At 33.0% G+C, this 19085-nt stretch overlaps 1 protein-coding gene across 4 annotated transcripts in view; it reads left to right on the top strand.

The window, feature by feature from the left end:
- PCDH11X (protocadherin 11 X-linked) overlaps positions 1-19085 on the top strand; it is an 821697-nt gene that overhangs the window by 92257 nt on the left and 710355 nt on the right. For all 4 annotated transcript variants that reach the window (XM_057495790.1, XM_057495792.1, XM_057495791.1 and 1 more), the window contains one exon: positions 13509-16004. In XM_057495790.1, the coding sequence (XP_057351773.1) occupies positions 13509-16004 (2496 nt within the window). The remainder of the gene's footprint in view (positions 1-13508; positions 16005-19085) is intronic.

Here is a 19085-nt window from a genome sequence, read left to right on the forward strand (position 1 = left end):
TTTTACAAGGAGCAACAATCTTCCTTCCTCTCAGGTAACAGCTCACAGCATATTGGTATGTTTATTTAGATGAGTAGGGATTGTTAAGGGGCTTTCAAATTGAGCTTTGTAAGTATCAGAAACTTCAGTGTAATGGGAAGCATTGGTAAAGAGATTCCTCCTTTAAAATTTATTTTGGTGCAGGTACCTTCCCTTAGAAGATGTTTTTGGTTGTTTTACACATTTCCTTAAACAACTTCTCTTCTAACTATGGTTTCTCTCTGAGGCTCTGATAATATGCAGAGGCTGTGCATACCTACAATTTTAGCTTCTGCATTCATTTCCCATGGGAAAATAGAAGTATTATACTGGCTTTGGTCCCGTAAGACTTTCCATTAATTTTTAGTCAAGATAAAAAATTTTTTTCTTATTTTACCACATTGCCCAGTTATCATCCTTTAATCACAGTAACTTTATTAATGCTACAGAATGTTTTTGTGGGCATTATAGTTTGGAACTTGATTTTGAGAACACTTTATTCTGAAAATCTTATTAAGATATGTGATTTTCCAAATGTAACATCTATTTTCCTACTACAGTTAAGCCTGTACCTATTTTTGTACCCCACCTTTTACACTAAGATTTCTAGTTGCACACGGGCTGAAAATAGGTTTGCGTTTTTATGACATTAATTGGTAAACTATTTAATGTAGGTCATAAAAAAGGAGACAATTCAAAAGAAAGACTAAAAATTTCCAGTCCTAAAATGTCTCAATTCAAAAGAAAGTTAAACTGAAAATTCTTTTCTTCCAACTTTATACTTTTGATGCATTTACTTTATAACCCTTAACTGCCAAGAATTGTCACATCTTTTGACATTTATGACAGTTCTTTAAGTAGAATAAGAGAAAGGCATTATTGTAATAGGTAAGGAATGAACAAGATCAAGCTTCCTGGTAGATTACAAATAGTGATAATTCTGCTGTTGTTTTTCCCTTCACTGTCCACTGGATTGTCCATTATTACTCAATAAGATGCAAATTAAGATATTCAATGACCCATGGAAAATTTTCCATATTTTGTTATAAACCTATATTCACTGACAGTTCATCAGTGAATCACTAAGCAATCATGAAATTCTAAGAATTACATTAGAATATTGTAAAAATATTTGTAAAACCTTAATGTTTAAACCACTGTGGTTTTTCATATATTGTCACTGATCAAATACAAACACATAAAAACAATATTAGATTTAAATTTACATAAGTGTAAAATAAAAAGGGTTGGACATTTATTCATATCAGATAAATAAAATAATGTCTTCTTGTATATATAACATTTCCCATATTTTCAGTTTCATTTAGCTCTGATTGTGTAAGAACCTGCCTTGGAATCTGAACCGAAATTCTGTTTTAAAATTTTGGTTGAAAATTCAAGGTCAGCTGAGGAAAAGATTTTCACAGTTCTATAGCTAGATGGTATGATAATTATACATTACTTGGATTCATTAAGTTCATGTATTATGTTTTAAATTAGATTGGTTTTACCACCTATAATTTCAATCTACTGTACAAATCTTAGAATTCTTAAATGGTGCTTCCATTGGTCACAAGTAGAAATTAGTTTGGTGCTATTCTGGCCTAGCATACAAATGATCAAAGTCAAAAGCTCCTCCTAGAGACATTTAATCCATTTATATTTTCATAAAATTAAATATTACTTATTGGTTATTTCATGGTTTTCTAAAAGTATAATTAACCACAAGATAAGAAAGTCTATACAAAAATGTGTTTACTTATAGTCAGCTCACTGACTCAGTGGTATTTGTCCAAATGATTATAATGCATAAATGTGGTAAGTTTCTTTCTTTTATATTTCTCAGTGTCTTTTTTTGTTATTTGCAGTACCCTGTAAGTATAACTACAGTTGTACTGATTTCAGAGTAAAACCTTATTTTTAGATATAATTTGATGATTTTATTTTAGGATTGTAATTCTCAATATGTTGGCCCAGGGTTTCTCAACATTGGCACTATTTGGAGCTGTATAATTATTTCTTGTGGGGTGTGGTAGGGTTGAATAAGGGCTATCTTGTGCCTTGTAGAAAGTTTATCAGTTTTTCTGGCCTCTACCCACTAAGTACCAGTAGCATTCTCATGTCTAGTTTTGACAATCAAAAATATTTCCTGAGTTTGCTAAATATCCTAAATATCCCCTGTTGGTGGGGGGGGGGGTAGTTCTCAGTAGACAATATTGCTTTGGCCCATCCTTGTACATCATAGTGTGGTAAGACCACATTTTGTCTTTTTTAGTAACTCCAAGGAAAAGTCATGTTGTTTTGGACACTTCCAAAAACATTCAAGTGATGATTATTTTCAGATGAAAATATACTTCATAAGTATTTAAACAATAAATGTGATTGAACAGTTTCTTAGACCTTAGTGATCATAGGTAGGATAGTATTAGCATATATAATAAAACTTTTAATAGTAAGATTTTATAAAGTGATAGTGATTTTTAATTTGCAAAATGTATGATAACTTTAAATATAGAAGTTACTTTCTTACCTATGTAACTGAAAGGGAGCACAATATTAAATGATAAAGCAGAGTAGCCTGATAAATGGTTTTATTCTAATTTCAGGTAGGATAAACAATTTAATTGCACAAAAATATTTCAACATTTATTATTTTATTATATATCAAGAAGACAGTATTCACACTAGCAAAATCTTAACTTATATAATGAATTCATTTCACAGATTGATTATTAATATTAACCAAATGTGTGTGTCCTTTGTCAACTTAATTTCCAATCTTAGAATAAAAAATTGGAAGGATAAAATTGATATATATGAGTATATTGTTTTTATAAGTGTTAATTATAGGAGCTCAGCTAGTAAAGAAAGCTTTATTCTTTTTATTAGTGAAATCATTATTTTTCTAATTTGATTTCATCATTATATAAGAGTTATTAGTAATGTTAAAATAACATACTTTGAAGAAAACTATTTACTATTTTATATGGACAAGAAATGATAAAAATTAATATCTTATAGAATTAGACAAATTAAGAGCCAGTTGAAAACACAGTACATAAAGGAATAGGGATTTCATTGGTATCTGATAATACTAATATGGGTCTCTTTTTACAAGAATTTATTAAGCACTTATTAGGCTAATTTATTAAGCATTAAAAGCATTTATTAAGTTAATGCTTTTAAAAATGAGTTTATAAGTTGTTCTTAGCTCTTAAATTTTATAATTTTCTCTTTTAGTATTGTGTGACATAAAAAATTTTGACCTTATTTCTATGATCATTTTTCATCTAAAATGCTATTCATTATTGAAAATGTCTATGCTTCAATAAACAACACTGGGACTACTTTGGTTAAGCTTATCACTGCCTGGGTCTATGAAGAACTGATTAATTGAATAAGACTGAAGTTTTAGCTGTTTGATTGACATAGTTATTGGATGTTGCAGCACCAAAATACTGGTTCTGCCTTAATTAATTTTGGATAACTTTCATGAACATTACTATTCTCTGGATGGAGGTTAGATATTATAGTGTATTGATGCTCTGATTAAAGAGTGTGATTCAATGTACCTGCTAAAGGAAAAAAAAAGTCTGAATATATCATTGTCTCTCCTAATTTATACTGATCTCAGACATAATTTAAATCACTCCTAGAACCAGTGCCAAGAGGCATATTATTTGCTGATATTAAATCTTTTTAGAAAATTTGAGTAGGTTAAGACTCCTTAAATATATAAACATATTATGCTTATAGAACAGTGATGGCTTTTTTCCTATCAAGGATCTGCTTTAAGAGGAAAACATGAGTTTTTTAGTGGAAGGTAGTGACAAAAATATTTTTCCATCTATTATGCCAATAATTAATTTAGACAGCAATGGCTTATGTATTTTAATTTTCTAAAGTGAATAGATAATAAAATTTATTTTGACTTTTTTTGCTCCATGCGTTTATGTAAAAGGTACCTGTGTTGGCCTAAAAGAACTGACTTTGGTTGAGACTGATATTTATCCAGAAGAGGTAGTGACTTCAGAGGATAAAAATTACTGTAACAATCATGGCGATTAATATGGAGAGGATAATAGTGCTGATGACACTGTTGATGATAAAGATAATATATTTTCTAATGATCCCTTATTTGGTGATTTTTAAAAATGAACAAAACAGCAGTAGACTCATAGGTACTGAGAAGTGACTGGTGGTTACCATGGCAGAGGGGTTGGGGTGGGTGGGGTGGGTGAAGGGGATAAAGAAGCACAAAATCTCAATCATAATATAAGTTGGTCACAGGGATGGAAGTGCAGCATGGAGAATATAGTCAGTGGTTCTGTAACATCTTTCTATGTTAATAGATAATAACTGCATTAGCTGGGGTGAAGACTTAATGTATGTGTGTAACTGTTGAATCGGTGTGTTGTATACTTGACAACAATATAATATTGCATATCAACTACACTTCAATAAAAAAATGATACCCATAAATTGTTTAACATCAGAGAAGCTTGGGCTTTAGTTCTCTATCTTGCTGAAAACATGGACAATAAAAAAAATCAGAAATTATCTCAGAAAACATGGTACTTCCTTCTGAAATAAAATCAGAAAACATTTATGCAAATGAGGATGAGTCCCTCTTCCCCCTAAATTAGGACAGCAAAGCATGAGTCAGGGAGGGGTAAGATCTATTTAACATCTTGAGATACATCCCAGGCATCAGTGCCAACTGAGAAGGCCTTGGCTTATGAAACAACTCTGACTGTAAATGGCCTCATCTGGAGCTTTTATTCGCCTCTGGGAATAACCTAGCATTGTCTGCCCTAAGCTTTTCTCTCTTTAATTATTCCTTATCCCAGATGTATGTCACAACTATCCCATGCCCCCATTCCATGCCTAGTTTTACCCCCAACAAAGAATATGCATTTGTATTAAAGTCTAGATTGTAAAAAACCATATCTAGGATTCCCAATCCTTCACTTCCTCCGGGGAAAATAAAATACTCCTTGGGTACGTTTGAAATATGCAGGGAATAAAAGACCCAAGTTTGCTTCTCTCTCATGCTGTCCTCCAGCAACCCCCACCACCATGGAGATCTGGTTATAACTGTTAGGCTACATCCTAACTGAAAAAACAGATCACTGAGAAATCTGGTACTTTTATTCATAAATGTGAACGTTTTCTGACAATACAAAAAATATACATACATATTATCTACAAGATTTGGCTCTTTACCTATGATAGCATTGATGACTTCCAATTGTTCAGCAAGGCCTTGATTAGAATCAGCTATCTCTGATTAGTTACTACCCATTTGAAACTCCAATTGCCGCAAAGGGCAAAGGATTTGAGCTATTCTTGCAATGATTACCTATTTCCAAGAGAACTGATCTGTGGACAAATTTGTCATTGACTTAACTTCTCTCAAGAAAATGTGTCACCATCTTTATCATGACATCCATTTAATCAAGTGACACACAGAAGAAATGGCTTTCCCATGTGGTAAAGAAGCTGAAATCCTCTTTTGGGAAAAAGGAGATTTCTGGCATCTGAGGATTAAGTCCAACAGAAATTGGTTGAGAACATTTAACAATTCAAAGGGTAGAACCCAATCAGAGTTAGAACTACTGAAGAAGCTCTGAGACTTAAAAAAGTTAAATGCCTTCATAAGACCTTAGATTCTGTAACAGTACTCCCTTCTCACCCCCAACCTGGAGTTACCTTATGTACTGATTGGCTTTACTGGACGTTTTCTCTGACAGACCCAACCAGAAACATCTTAAATGTTATCTTCCTGATATTAATAAGTGATCAGTTATGTTTGTAAGTGTGTCTGTTGGTGAGAGATCATATCTTCCATTTTTAACATCTTTTGATACTGTTTGATCTAATTTGATACGGTTTGATCTAATTTTAAAAATCATGAATTTTAATTAAAATGCACCATTAGATCCATACCTTCTTTTAAATAGCAGTTAAGATAAAGTATGCCACAACATAAAATTTTTTTTTGGATTTTTTAAATAAAGTTTTTTAAAGAATATCTTTTTAAAGAAAAATTTAAGAAAATCTTCTTGAAATGTAAAATACTTTATACTAACTTTATATTGTCAACAGTGTTTCTGTGATTTATTTTTTTACTGAGCATTACTTTTTAGAGTAGCAGAGTAGACTGAAGGGAACTGGGAAGAAACCTTTTTGTCAGTAGCTCAGTGGGAATCAAGAAACGCAGTTTTTTGTTTTGTTTTTGCTTTTTTTCGATAATGATTGCCTGCTGATTATATCATGCCCAAGAGTGCTTCACAGTACAAGAGTTCTTGCCATGATCAATAAGGCCTCCCTTTTGAGAGGTAACCATAATTAAAACAATTGAACTCAAAGTCAGAGACTTGGCTTTCAAACCTGGTTCTGCAATAAACTAGCTGTGTGATCATACCCAAGTCACCTAACTTAACTGAGTCTCAGTGTCCTTTCTGTAAGGAAGGCTAGGTGATATCTGAAGTAGCTTCTAGTACTAGTATTCAGTGATTCAGTATAGTGAATTCTTGTTTCCTTATGAATCCAGCTCATCTAACTTGAGCACAAGAGAGCAGCTGCTAAAAAGAACTAATTAACAACAATTAGGAGTGACATTTTATTTGCATGTCTTTTCAATTAAAAGCAGTTAGTGATTAAAATCACATGCTTGAAAATATATTCCTTAAAATATTTTCAAATCAAATGTAAAACAAAAATCTCTGGGATCAAGTCCAATTTGTACTTTAAACATTTCCCTAGCGTTAGAATTTTCCTGTGTTAGAAGGCATGCTTAGTCTTTGTAAGTGTTAGAAAATGCAGAGACAGACAGAAAGCGAGCAAACAACAAATGGAACAAGAAAGAAAGGGAATGCTGGACTATTATATATACTAGTAAAAAATGATTGGTTTCCTCCTAGTAAATTTGTAATATGAATCGGGTTGTATCTTTTGTTTCATTTATATATCTTTTATTCAGTCATTTGTTTAAGATTTTCTTTTTTCTGACAGCCAAAATCTGGCTCTTCAAAACTAAGCAAGGAATAGACTGAAAAAGTAGAAACCCAATGAGTGGATTTGTTTCAAAATCCTTCTGTCCTCATGGATATAACTACCCTGATACAGTCAATTAAATCTCCTTTGTTTTAGGTCATATTATTTTGAATTTAAGTTAACACTTTAAGGCATTTTAATCTGAGCACTTACTCCAAGTAATATAATCATGTGGTGTGATTATTCTCCCAGATGGAGGATACAGAATAGTGTACAGACAGTGATACATGGCCATGAAAAAGGAAATAAATAGTATTTATCATATCATTCAAAAAATCTTGAAGTAAGGGAGGAGTAACCTTTAAGATAGAAATTAGCACAAAAATGCTATCATTTCCAAGGTCCTTCCTAAGTGCCTACTCTTATGGCAAAAGGGAAAAATAAACTGTACCTAGTGTTGAAATATGATAAAATAAAGAAAAAAAAGTCAATGGTACAAATTGCTTTTCTTGAGACTAACATTTAAAAAAAGAACCACGTGCTGCAAATATCATTATCTTACTAAATAAGTTTTGCTAAATCCCAATAGATAAAAAAAGCAAACAAACAAAAATAAAAATTAAAAACGTGTGGTATATTAAACCCTGTGCATGGCTTTGCCAAACACCACCACTGCTATTAATATGTTAATGTAAATTCATTTCTTCCAACGAGAGTTGGTGTTTTCTTAAACACATGACTCTCTTTCCCTAATATGAACTATAAAGTAGAGATGGATTTGGTGATTTCAAGGTTATTGTCAAATATGTAACTAACTGCTCAGGTCATTTTACATGCAATCCCTTTTCATAGCATTTCCTTTGACAGTGTTACAAATCTTGAGTAAAAGTTCTAGAAACAGTGCTGTATAGAGTCTAAAGGACATCACAATATTGAATAAGAAACCGTTACTATTCTCTCTAGCAGTTCTAGGCAGCCTATATCAAAACAAAATTCCTAATGGATGAAAGTAAATACTACGGTGCCCGTTATATTGAAATGCAAATGTTAAATTTATTTCCCTACTGTTTTCTAAAATAGCCATATCTCTGTGGTTTTACCCATTTGAGACTGCCCTATTTCTCTTACCCGAAGATGTATCAGTTAAGAGTAAGACAAAAATGAAAAAAAAATTTTTAAGTCAGGTTGAATCTTGATATATCAAGTGGTGGTAAAGCTCGCAAATAAATTTTTAGTCTTTCCCTTAGCATTCCTTGATATACAGAGTACACAGCTTTTATTTAATCAGTTTTAGAATCCAATCATTTTGGAACTATTTTTAGTACTTACTGGCACTGTATGCATTTTCTGGGCGACTGTACCAGATTTATAGCTCTGGAAGTGTTGTGTTATTTATTACCTTCCAGTAGGCAGTGAAGTGGTGTCTTGCATACATAATGTCAAAAAATGTTAAAGTTTAGTACAATGGTTCAGTTAATACTTTCCTGGAACAATAGGCAAAATACATAGCCTTTAATTTGTCAACAAATATCGTTTATTCATGATTTTTTCAAAAACAAATACACTTAGGAGTTTCATATCCAACATCAACTTTCTCTTCTTTGATTTTACAAATCCCTACAAAGAATTAACGTCTCAGATGAGCTCAACATCTTGCTTATTTCAGCAGTTTTTGTCCTGGGTTTGCAAACGCAAAACTTATTTTTGAATCTAGGAAGAAATATCACTTACAAATGAAATTAAGGTCTTTTGCATTACATGAGACTATTAGAAAGTTTATAAATTTTTCTTAACCCAAACTGGAATTGGCAATTTTGTGTACTTGAGATCAATGTCATTTAAGATATCAGAATCCAAAATCTATATATAAAATGTGGCATCCAATTCATATACTATGTTTTTCTTTCCTCTGAATTTTTGTTTCCTATTTTTATTGTTTGTATGTATATGTGTTTGACAGATATAGGGTTCTACTATATTTTATAAATAATAAAGGCACTCTTCACTTAACACAGTACTTATTTTTCTGAAAATAAAAGTTTACAACTAGGTTGTAAATTTTTACCAGAGATTGATACTTTAGCTTATTATACCCTTAACAGGAAGAAATATTTTTTTGTAAAATAATGTGAAGTTGTTTTCTGGATAGTTTTATTAAAGTAAAAGATAAAAACCTGTGAGCAATTATAGCATATTCCTATTCCTGCGCAGACTGAGAATTAAAAACAATAGCATCCAAACTCTTCCCTTTGTCCTTTTGTCTTTTAAAATAGAAATTATCATTTTAATTCATACATTTATTCATCTAACAAGTGCTTATTGAATATCTCATATATGCTGGGTGCTCTTCTTAGAGATTAAAGTAGTCCTCCCTTATCTGTGGTTTCAGTTAACCGTGGTCAACCACTGTCTGAAAGTAGATGGCCCTCCTTTTGAGATATGGTTGGAAGATCAGTAGTAGCCTAATGTTATGTCATAATGCCCAGATCATTCACCTCACTTTATCTCATCATATAGGCATTTTATCATCTCACATCATCACAAGAAGACTGAGTATAGTATAATAAGATACTTTGAGAGATCACATTTGCATAATTTTTATTACACTATAGTGTTATAATTGTTCTATTTTATTATTAGATATTGTTAATCTATTACTGTGACTAATTTATGATTAAAGTTTATCATAGGTTTGTATGTATAGGAAAAGCACAAGCACAGATATATAGCATTTGGTACTATTCATGGTTTCAGCTATCTACAGGGGATTTTGGAATGTATCCACCACAGATAAGAGGGGTTACCATATACATATATAAATGAAGTTTGATGCCATTTTACCCTACAGTCACATTCATTAGTGTATCAAGGGTTAATTAAGTAAATTACCAAGAGACACACATTTGAGTGATAGCTAGTACTCTTACCAAAGTACCAATGAACATTTGGGAGATAAGCATCCAAGGGGTTTCTCAGGTAGAGTTTGTCCCTTTAAACAAGGGGAAATTATTTAAGTAGGTTTGGAATTCAGGGTGCTACAAGTCAATTATCCTAAACTTTTTACTTTTTTAATACATATCTACACTAAAGTTAGCAAGGTGGTGAACTAAGGAGTCGTACATCTTTCCTCTCTTCATTTTTTCCAGTATTCCCGTGTCCTGGTCTATCATAAGGCAAAGGGCTTCAGATTTTTCATTGGTCATGTGGGTGTGAATGTCAGTTGAGCTAACTGTCATGGAGCAGAACTCAAGTTCGATTCATATGTTAGTCACTTTTTATTTCTGAGGAAGCTAAGACAGAGGAACAACCTTGGAATAGTCATTCAATAATTGGAGTAAGCTTATGTTGGCACCATACTTTGCCATCAAACTTAGATATCTAGCCCAAACTTTGTTGAAAATTATTTATGTCTTACATACAGGTAACTCCTCTTCAAATTCCTTGGACAATATGAAATTTTAATATGTAAACTAGCAAGTCATTTGTAGAGCTATAAACACCTGGGCAGGTATACATGCAATCACTTGACAGAATATAGAGTTTTTGTTAAAGAAAAATATGACATCTTAGAACAGAAAAGTACAATAGAACTTTGTACGGTAATGGAAATGTTCTGTATTTGTGCTGTTCAATGCAGTAGCCACTACACATGTGTAGTTATGAAAACTTAAAATGTGGCTAGTGAGACTGAAGAACTGATTTTTAGATTTTATTTAATTTTAATTAATTAAGATTTAAGTTTAAATTCTTGTGGCTAATAGCTTCCATATTGGACAGAACAGTCATAGAAGATAGAAAAGCAATATGGACATTGTCCATTATCTGGTATGTATATTCAACTATCACCTTGAAAATTTGAAAAATCTATCTTGTAAGATTACTGTCACTTCACATAAAATAAAAGACAATGAAGATGCTATTCTGGTTTTTCAACCAATATGAATTCACCCTCATTTGCTTGAGAAAGCAAAGGTCAACTGAAAATTCAGGCAAACGTGTAAGACTAAACTCTAAATATATAAACACAAACTACACAAATACAAATATGCAAAATTAAAGCCAGCACATTCTTTTTCCCAAATGTATTATAGTCATAAATACAAGAACTTAAGAGTATTTAGTTGTTCTTTTTATACTACATTATATATGCTAGTTTCCCTTATATATTTCTAGTAACACTTTACATTATTAAAAATGTAATTATTAATTAATATAAGTCTGTATCAATACCATTATTAAATAGATTGTTATCAGTTTTCTCTCAGCTAGAATTAAATTTCATTACATTAGTGAAATATATTTACTCACCACCATATTCCCGGTGCCTGGAAGAATGCTGTGACCATATTAGTCATTCAATATTGGCATGCCAAGAATTAACAAAATAGTACTAAGTGCCATCGATTTTTATGAAGTGCAATATAGAACTTTTTTAACCCATAAATGAGATATTCTAGATTTGAACCTTCCTAAAAGCCCTTTGAAATATTTTTACAAAAATAAGAGTATCATTTATCACTAAGGTTGTTTATATCAAATTATAATAGTAACTGCTGTATTTATATTTGATATTATTGTCCTAAAATTCTATTTGATCTATTTGATCTATTTGATCTTAAATACACAGTTGAAGAATAGATTTCAGTTTGCTAATTTTCACACTTGTAAATAGAAATGACATGAAGAATGTTTCCTCTGCTGTTTACTTTATTCAAAGTGAAGGTAAATTGTTTATTGGTTTATATGAACATGATATTAATAGAATGCTTACTTTAGTTGTATGAATTAAAGGCAAGATAAGAATACACATTGATTACCTCATATGAAAAATTTTTTAAATCACATTGGCAGAAACATGATATTAATTAATATTTTTGAAATGCTACCTTATATTTCATAATAAACATCTTTCACCAAGATACATTATAGTTCTGGGTTTGAATAAAAGTATGTGAATCTCAGCAAAAAAAGAAATATCTTCAAGCAATTTATGAAGAGAAAGATACATGTACTTGAGTACTGTACAAGATTATATACAGGCAACTACAACACTTTGGTAATTTTTAAAGATTATAATCTCACCATATAATCTAGTGGTCCCTGAAAATGTGATGTCCTTTATTAGTTTCTAACTTTTAGAGTCTTGTTTTAACACTGGTATTACAAAATTATGAATAAAACCTTCAGATATTATCCTGTTCTTTTATGGCAGGTCACATAAGTGAGAGATCAATAACTGATCCTTGCCACATGTGAGCAACTTTTGTTTAAAAAAATGCATTGACGAATTAAAAATTATTGTGTGTGTGTGTTGTGTATGTGTGTGTAAAAAGAATCATAAGTCACCCATGTAATAAGAATCTTCAGGTCCTCTTCTGATCTTTACAGCCTCCAAGTATCTTGTCATACTCATTTCTGTCACAGTGCTAAAATAACAATTGGATTGGATTACCCCCGAGAGCCAGTCAGCTAGCAAGATGACTGTGTATCTGTGTAGAGTTCATCTTATTGTAATTTAGAGAGGGCCCTTTAAAATTTTTTTATTTTCTTTTGATAAATTATACTTAGTCAAAATTAAGATAACTGGCTATTTAAATGAGTTGTTAAGAGTATGAGACCCTTTGTGTGCTGATAAGCAGCAGTAATTAAGAGAGCCTATGTATATTAAGTATTTTACAATTTTTTATTAACTTAACCTCCTGCTTGGCGGATTTGGGGGAAGCTAGAACCAGAGGAGACTGCTTTTAAGAAACAGTCCCATAATCTGACTTCATGGGCATGAAGGGAAAACAGTTGCTGTTTCAAGCTATGTTTTCTAATTTTACATTTTGGCATGTGAATCATTCCATTGTCTTTGACACTTTGTGTTATTGATTTCCAAGAAAATTTCACTTTTAACATTTGTTTCTATAGAAAAAAAAAGGAAATTCTGTGTATTTTATGTAAGTTTTATTCTTACCAGAGTTTGTGTATTTTCTCCTTCTGCCAAAGGTTTTAGGTGTTACTAGGTGTGTGCTTTTGTCTTGGATGAATATGTTACATTTGATTGTTACTTTTGATGGTGAAAAGGCATTCTGGACAACTGAAATCTACAATAAAATATTGTAATTCATTTGGAGTAACCATGGTTAATTCATGTATAACTTCATTCACCCTATGAAACAACAATAATTCTTTTAAAATTCGACATAGTTCTTCCTTTCAAAAACTTTAATAGTTTACACAGAGTTACATTTATTACCCTAAAATGTTGTTAACCAAAAAACTCTCAGAATATCTTCTAGCACAACTCTCTAATTTTACAAATGCCTAGAGATGTTAAGCATTTGCTGTGCTCCAAATATTAGTCATAGGCATACTTAGGGCTTAGACCTCAAGTCTTCTGGCACCTATTCCTGAGCTGGTCCTATGCCATGGGCTTCAAGAAATTGAAAACTGGTTTCATTACATAATAGCATACGTTAAAATACCTTTCATTCTATGTTTTCCAGGGTCAAAGTATTTTTGGGCTTGATGTCATTGAAACACCAGAAGGAGATAAGATGCCACAGCTGATTGTTCAAAAGGAGTTAGACAGGGAAGAGAAGGATACATATGTAATGAAAGTAAAGGTTGAAGATGGTGGCTTTCCTCAAAGATCCAGTACTGCTATTTTGCAAATAAGTGTTTCTGATACAAATGACAACCACCCAGTCTTCAAGGAGAGTGAGATTGAAGTCAGTATACCAGAAAATGCTCCTGTAGGTACATCAGTGACGCAGCTCCATGCTACAGATGCTGACATAGGTGAAAATGCCAAGATTAACTTCTTTTTCAGCAATCTAGTCTCCAACATCGCCAAGAGGCTATTTCATCTCAACACTACCACTGGACTTATCACAATCAAAGAACCACTGGATAGGGAGGAATCGCCGAACCACAAGTTACTGGTTTTGGCCAGTGATGGTGGATTGATGCCAGCCAGAGCAATGGTGCTAGTAAATGTTACAGATATCAATGATAATGTTCCATCAATTGACATAAGATACATCGTCAATCCAATCAATGGCACTGTGGTTCTTTCAGAAAATGCTCCACTCAACACCAAAATTGCTCTCATAACTGTGACAGATAAAGATGCTGACCATAATGGTAGAGTGACATGCTTCACAGATCATGAAGTTCCTTTCAGATTAAGGCCAGTGTTCAGTAATCAGTTCCTCCTGGAGACTGCTGCATATCTTGACTATGAGTCCACAAGAGAATATGCCATTAAATTACTAGCTGCAGATGCTGGCAAACCCCCTTTGAATCAATCATCCATGCTCCTCATCAAAGTGAAAGATGAAAACGACAATGCTCCAGTTTTCACCCAGCCTTTCATAAGTATTTCCGTTCCTGAGAACAACTTTCCTGGTGCCCAGTTGACAAAAATAAGTGCAACTGATGCAGATAGCGGGCGTAATGCTGAGATCAGTTACCTGCTAGGTGCTGATGCGCCATCTGAATTCAACCTGGATTACCGTACAGGCATTCTGACAGCAGTAAAGAAACTGGACAGAGAAAAACAAGAAAAATATTCCTTCACAGTTCTGGCAAAAGATAATGGGATACCACCTTTAACAACCAATGCCACTGTCTTAGTGACGGTTCTTGATCAGAATGACAACAGTCCAATTTTCACTCACAATGAGTACAACTTCTATGTCCCAGAAAACCTTCCAAGACATGGCACAGTAGGACTAATCACTGTAACTGACCCTGATTATGGAGAAAATTCTGCAGTCACTCTCTCCATTTTAGATGTGAATGATGACTTCACCATTGATCCACAGACTGGTGTGATCCGACCGAATATTTCATTTGATAGAGAAAAACAAGAATCTTATACTTTCTATGTTAAGGCTGAGGATGGTGGTAGGGTATCACGTTCTTCAACTGCCAAAGTGACCATAAATGTGGTTGATGTCAATGACAACAAACCAGTTTTTGTTGTCCCTTCTTCCAACTACTCCTATGAATTGGTTCTGCCATCCACGAATCCAGGCACAGTGGTCTTCACGGTAGTTGCTGTTGACAATGATACTGGCATGAATGCAGAGCTTCATTACAGCATTGTAGGAGGAAACACAAAAGGTCTATTTATAATTGACCACACAACAGGCAACATTACACTGAAGGATAAATGCATTGCTGCAGACCTCGGTTTACACAGACTGGTAGTCAAAGCTAAAGACTTAGGACAACCCGATTCACTCTTCAATGTTGTAATTATTAATCTATTCGTGAATGAGTCAGTGACCAATGCTACACTGATTCATGAATTAGTGCGCAAAAACATTGAAACACCAGTGACCCAAAATATCGAAACAGCAGATGCAACCTCACCAACCAGTGACTACGTCAAGATCATGGTTGCCATTGTTGCTGGTACTATAACTGTCATCCTTGTTATTTTCATTACTGCTGTAGTACGGTGCCGCCAGTCACCACACCTTAAGGCTGCTCAGAAAAACAAGCAGAATTCTGAATGGGTTACTCCAAACCCAGAAAGCAGGCAGATGATAATGATGAAGAAGAAGAAAAAGAAGAAGAAGAAGCATGCCCCTAAGAACTTGCTGCTTAATTTTGTCCATATTGAAGAAACCAAGGTGGATGATGCTGACAATGATGGCAACAGCATCACATTGGACCTGCCCATTGAGCTGGAAGAGCAAACCATGGGCAAGTACAACTGGGGAACTACACCTACGACTTTCAAGCCTGATAGCCCTGATTTGGCCCGGCACTACAAATCTGCCTCTCCACAGCCTGCTTTCCAGATCCAGCCTGAAACTCCCCTGAATTCGAAGCACCACATCATCCAGGAACTGCCGCTTGATAATACTTTTGTGGCCTGCGATTCCATCTCCAAGTGTTCCTCCAGCAGTTCTGATCCCTACAGTGTTTCTGAGTGCAGCTATCCAGTGACAACTTTCAAGACCCCTGTGTCTGTGCACAACAGAATGGTAGGTAATCCAAGTTTCTAAATAACCTTTTAAACTTTATTTTATTTTTAAAATTATTTTCAGTTGAAGTAGAATTTTGCAGAATCTACTGACTTCAAGGAAGGATCAAAACTATCATATCGTTCAGTAGTATCCAAAGGTACATACACTTATTTTACATTTGACAGAAAATCAGAGAAAAATAACTTACTGTCATTGGGTGCAGAGTGATGATTATAATAAGGGCAATGCTATCTGTAGATGGCAGTATGATACTTCTTGCTAGAGAATATACTGGACAACTCCAAAATAAAGGGTCATGGCACTGTCCTCAGCACCATTGTGTGCATGAGGATCAGAACATGTGGGCTAGGTACATCTCAGTAAAGCTTTTTAGAATGTGATAAGCAGGTCTTAATACTTAATGGTGTCAAGAATCCCAGCTTCACTTGGGAAAAATCTGTTTGCCCAGGATAACAAAATAGCGTCAAGATATCCTCCCTACTTGCTATGCTCCCAAACCCCCACAATAAAAAGAGAATGTCACTTTTAGATTAGGAATGCACCATTATACTGATTCATAAAATCTATATTCACACAATATAACAAGAATGGGATTAGCAAAATGAAGGCATGCTTCTCACTCTCATCTTCAAGCAAGAGAACAAAATATATATGAGATCTCTATTTTAGATATTCATTTAAGTATTTGCAAAGTTACGCAAGGACTCAGAGCCCTTCAGGAGACATTCTTAAAAGATAATGACTTTTGGAAAATGAAATATGTTTGTTTTTTCCAATGGGCCCAGAGGAAAGTGTGGGCATATTAAGATCCAAGAAATCTATGTACAGTAATTCAAAACCCAATAAATTTATGAAAAGAAAAGTTTATAGAGTGATTTTTATCTATGTTCTGTGAAGAAATAAAGAAAAATTTATCTAGAAATGCAGAAATAAATTGTTTAAGTTTGGTTATTTCCTTAATAAAGTCAAGTGATGGAATTTATCTACATTTATTCTCTCAAACTCATGCCACATGTTGACTTTAGTATTTTGTCTGCATTACTCCTGAAAGGTCTTCTTCTCAGTTTCAGTGAATAAAGAGTTTGAAAACTTATTCAGGCTTAATACGATGCTTGTAATGTGAAAGTCAAACAGGTTTTGTGTAACCAAAGTTAGAGATTTAAGGAAGTTTATCAGGATTCAAAATAACAAAATAATTTACCACAAGTTAGGAAATAATTTTAAGAATCGAGATCATTCAAGGATATGCACAGTTAAATTATACAATAACATCAACCTTTCTCTCTTAATCACAAAGTGAAGGTCGGATCCTAATTCAATTGTAGATACATTTTTTGATTGGAATATAGTTGATAGGTCCATAATTATGCTATCATAAATGGTAAACTAGAGCGCTAGTCTCTGTGTAGAGGATTTCAGGTAAGAGTTAATGAGTTTACAGGGCAGTGGTTATTTCTACAGTTGGAATGAGCCTGGTGTTTTCCTACCTAGGCGGATCTTAGGTGGGTGGCAAGCACTGTAGATGCTTAACATCTCCTCAGGGTGTGTTTTTGTTTACATTCAGCCATACAAAAGGTTGCTTTTATTTTCTAATTCTTATTACTATTATTCTGTTTATTGGACACGTTTCTCAACAGAAAAGTGTCCTTTATGAATACCTATTTGTGTTGTGTATCCTAATAGCACTTTTCCCTGAACTAAATTTAAGACTCACTTAAAAATGTATACAAAGGGTGGGGTTTGTGAATTGCACTGGCAGATCATCATTTTCAGTAGATTGGCTCATGAAGTTTGTTAAAGAGAGCAAATTCTGGTTTCAACTCTTCTTGAAGGCGTGGAGATGTTTTATTAGCTAGACTTATTTTACTTAAGTATGTAAACATACAGTAAGCAAGGCATGGAAGAAAGAAAAATATTGAAGTATTTTCTAAATATCTTCCTCTTTTTAAAATTTTTTGATACTTTGTAACCCTTTAAAATCAATAAAATGAATCACTTTTTCCATGACGGGATTCCATTTCATTATCTAAAAGATATTTTCCTAAATACAGGAAAAATGACTTCATAAGATAGACAAAATAAGAAAGGTAAATGCTAATGAAAGTAAGTTTTTGGTTATCATTAGGTACTTACTAGATAAAAGTACTATTTTAGAGTCAGTGAGTTCTCTGATAACTTATTCTGTTTTTTTTCACACCTTAACAAAAAAGGTAAGTCGTATATTTTTTGTCATTAATTGTTTCAGATTACTTACTATATATCTTTGGGCATGAATTGGTAAACTTGAACAGATTAAAATGGTACTAAAAATAACTTGAATCTATATACTCTTCATTTTCTGATCAATGCCAGAGGAGGCATCTTATATTCGCTCATGTTACAGAATGCTAACAAGCACTGAAGAAGAACTCATGTATTTAAAAATTCAGTAGATGTCTTCTTTTGAAAGAAACATCTTACAAAATGAGGGAAAGGTGTCAGCTAATGTGATGAAAATTCATTGTTCCTTAAGGAAATTCTAACAGTGGGATAAAATACTATTGTTTGAAGATGGCAAAGATACTCCAATTGAATTTAAGTGAAGTGAGAAACACCTTTTTCAAAGGGTGCTATTTACAGGTAGTTCATTACTCATCTGAATAGAAATAGGAAAGTAAACAAATGAAATGGTCCTTAAAGGCCATAAGATAAAAGGAGATTTATGAGAAATTTCATATTTTAAAAAGGGAATCAATATTTTCTATATTTTTTTCTGACTCTGGTGTTCTGAGAAAATATGGAACATTCATTAGATATATATCTATTGCATAAAATCATTAGGCTGGGGTAATGATGCTCTTCTTTAGTATGAATTTTTACTAGTAATATGGAAGGTATTTTGGTATATAGAATAGTAACAATGAAAAACATGAAATTTAAAAGTTGTTTCTACAGTTGACCTTCAATTAACAATTTTCACAGCATGAAGATAACATTTGGTTGTTTCGAAAACATTTGGTTGACTAGAAAAACAGTGGGTATAACCATTTTAGAATCAATTTTGATAATTGTCATATAAAAGAGATATACTGCTAAAAC

Source organism: Manis pentadactyla, chromosome X (assembly GCF_030020395.1).
Source record: "Manis pentadactyla isolate mManPen7 chromosome X, mManPen7.hap1, whole genome shotgun sequence".
NCBI classification, from domain to species: Eukaryota; Metazoa; Chordata; class Mammalia; order Pholidota; family Manidae; genus Manis; species Manis pentadactyla.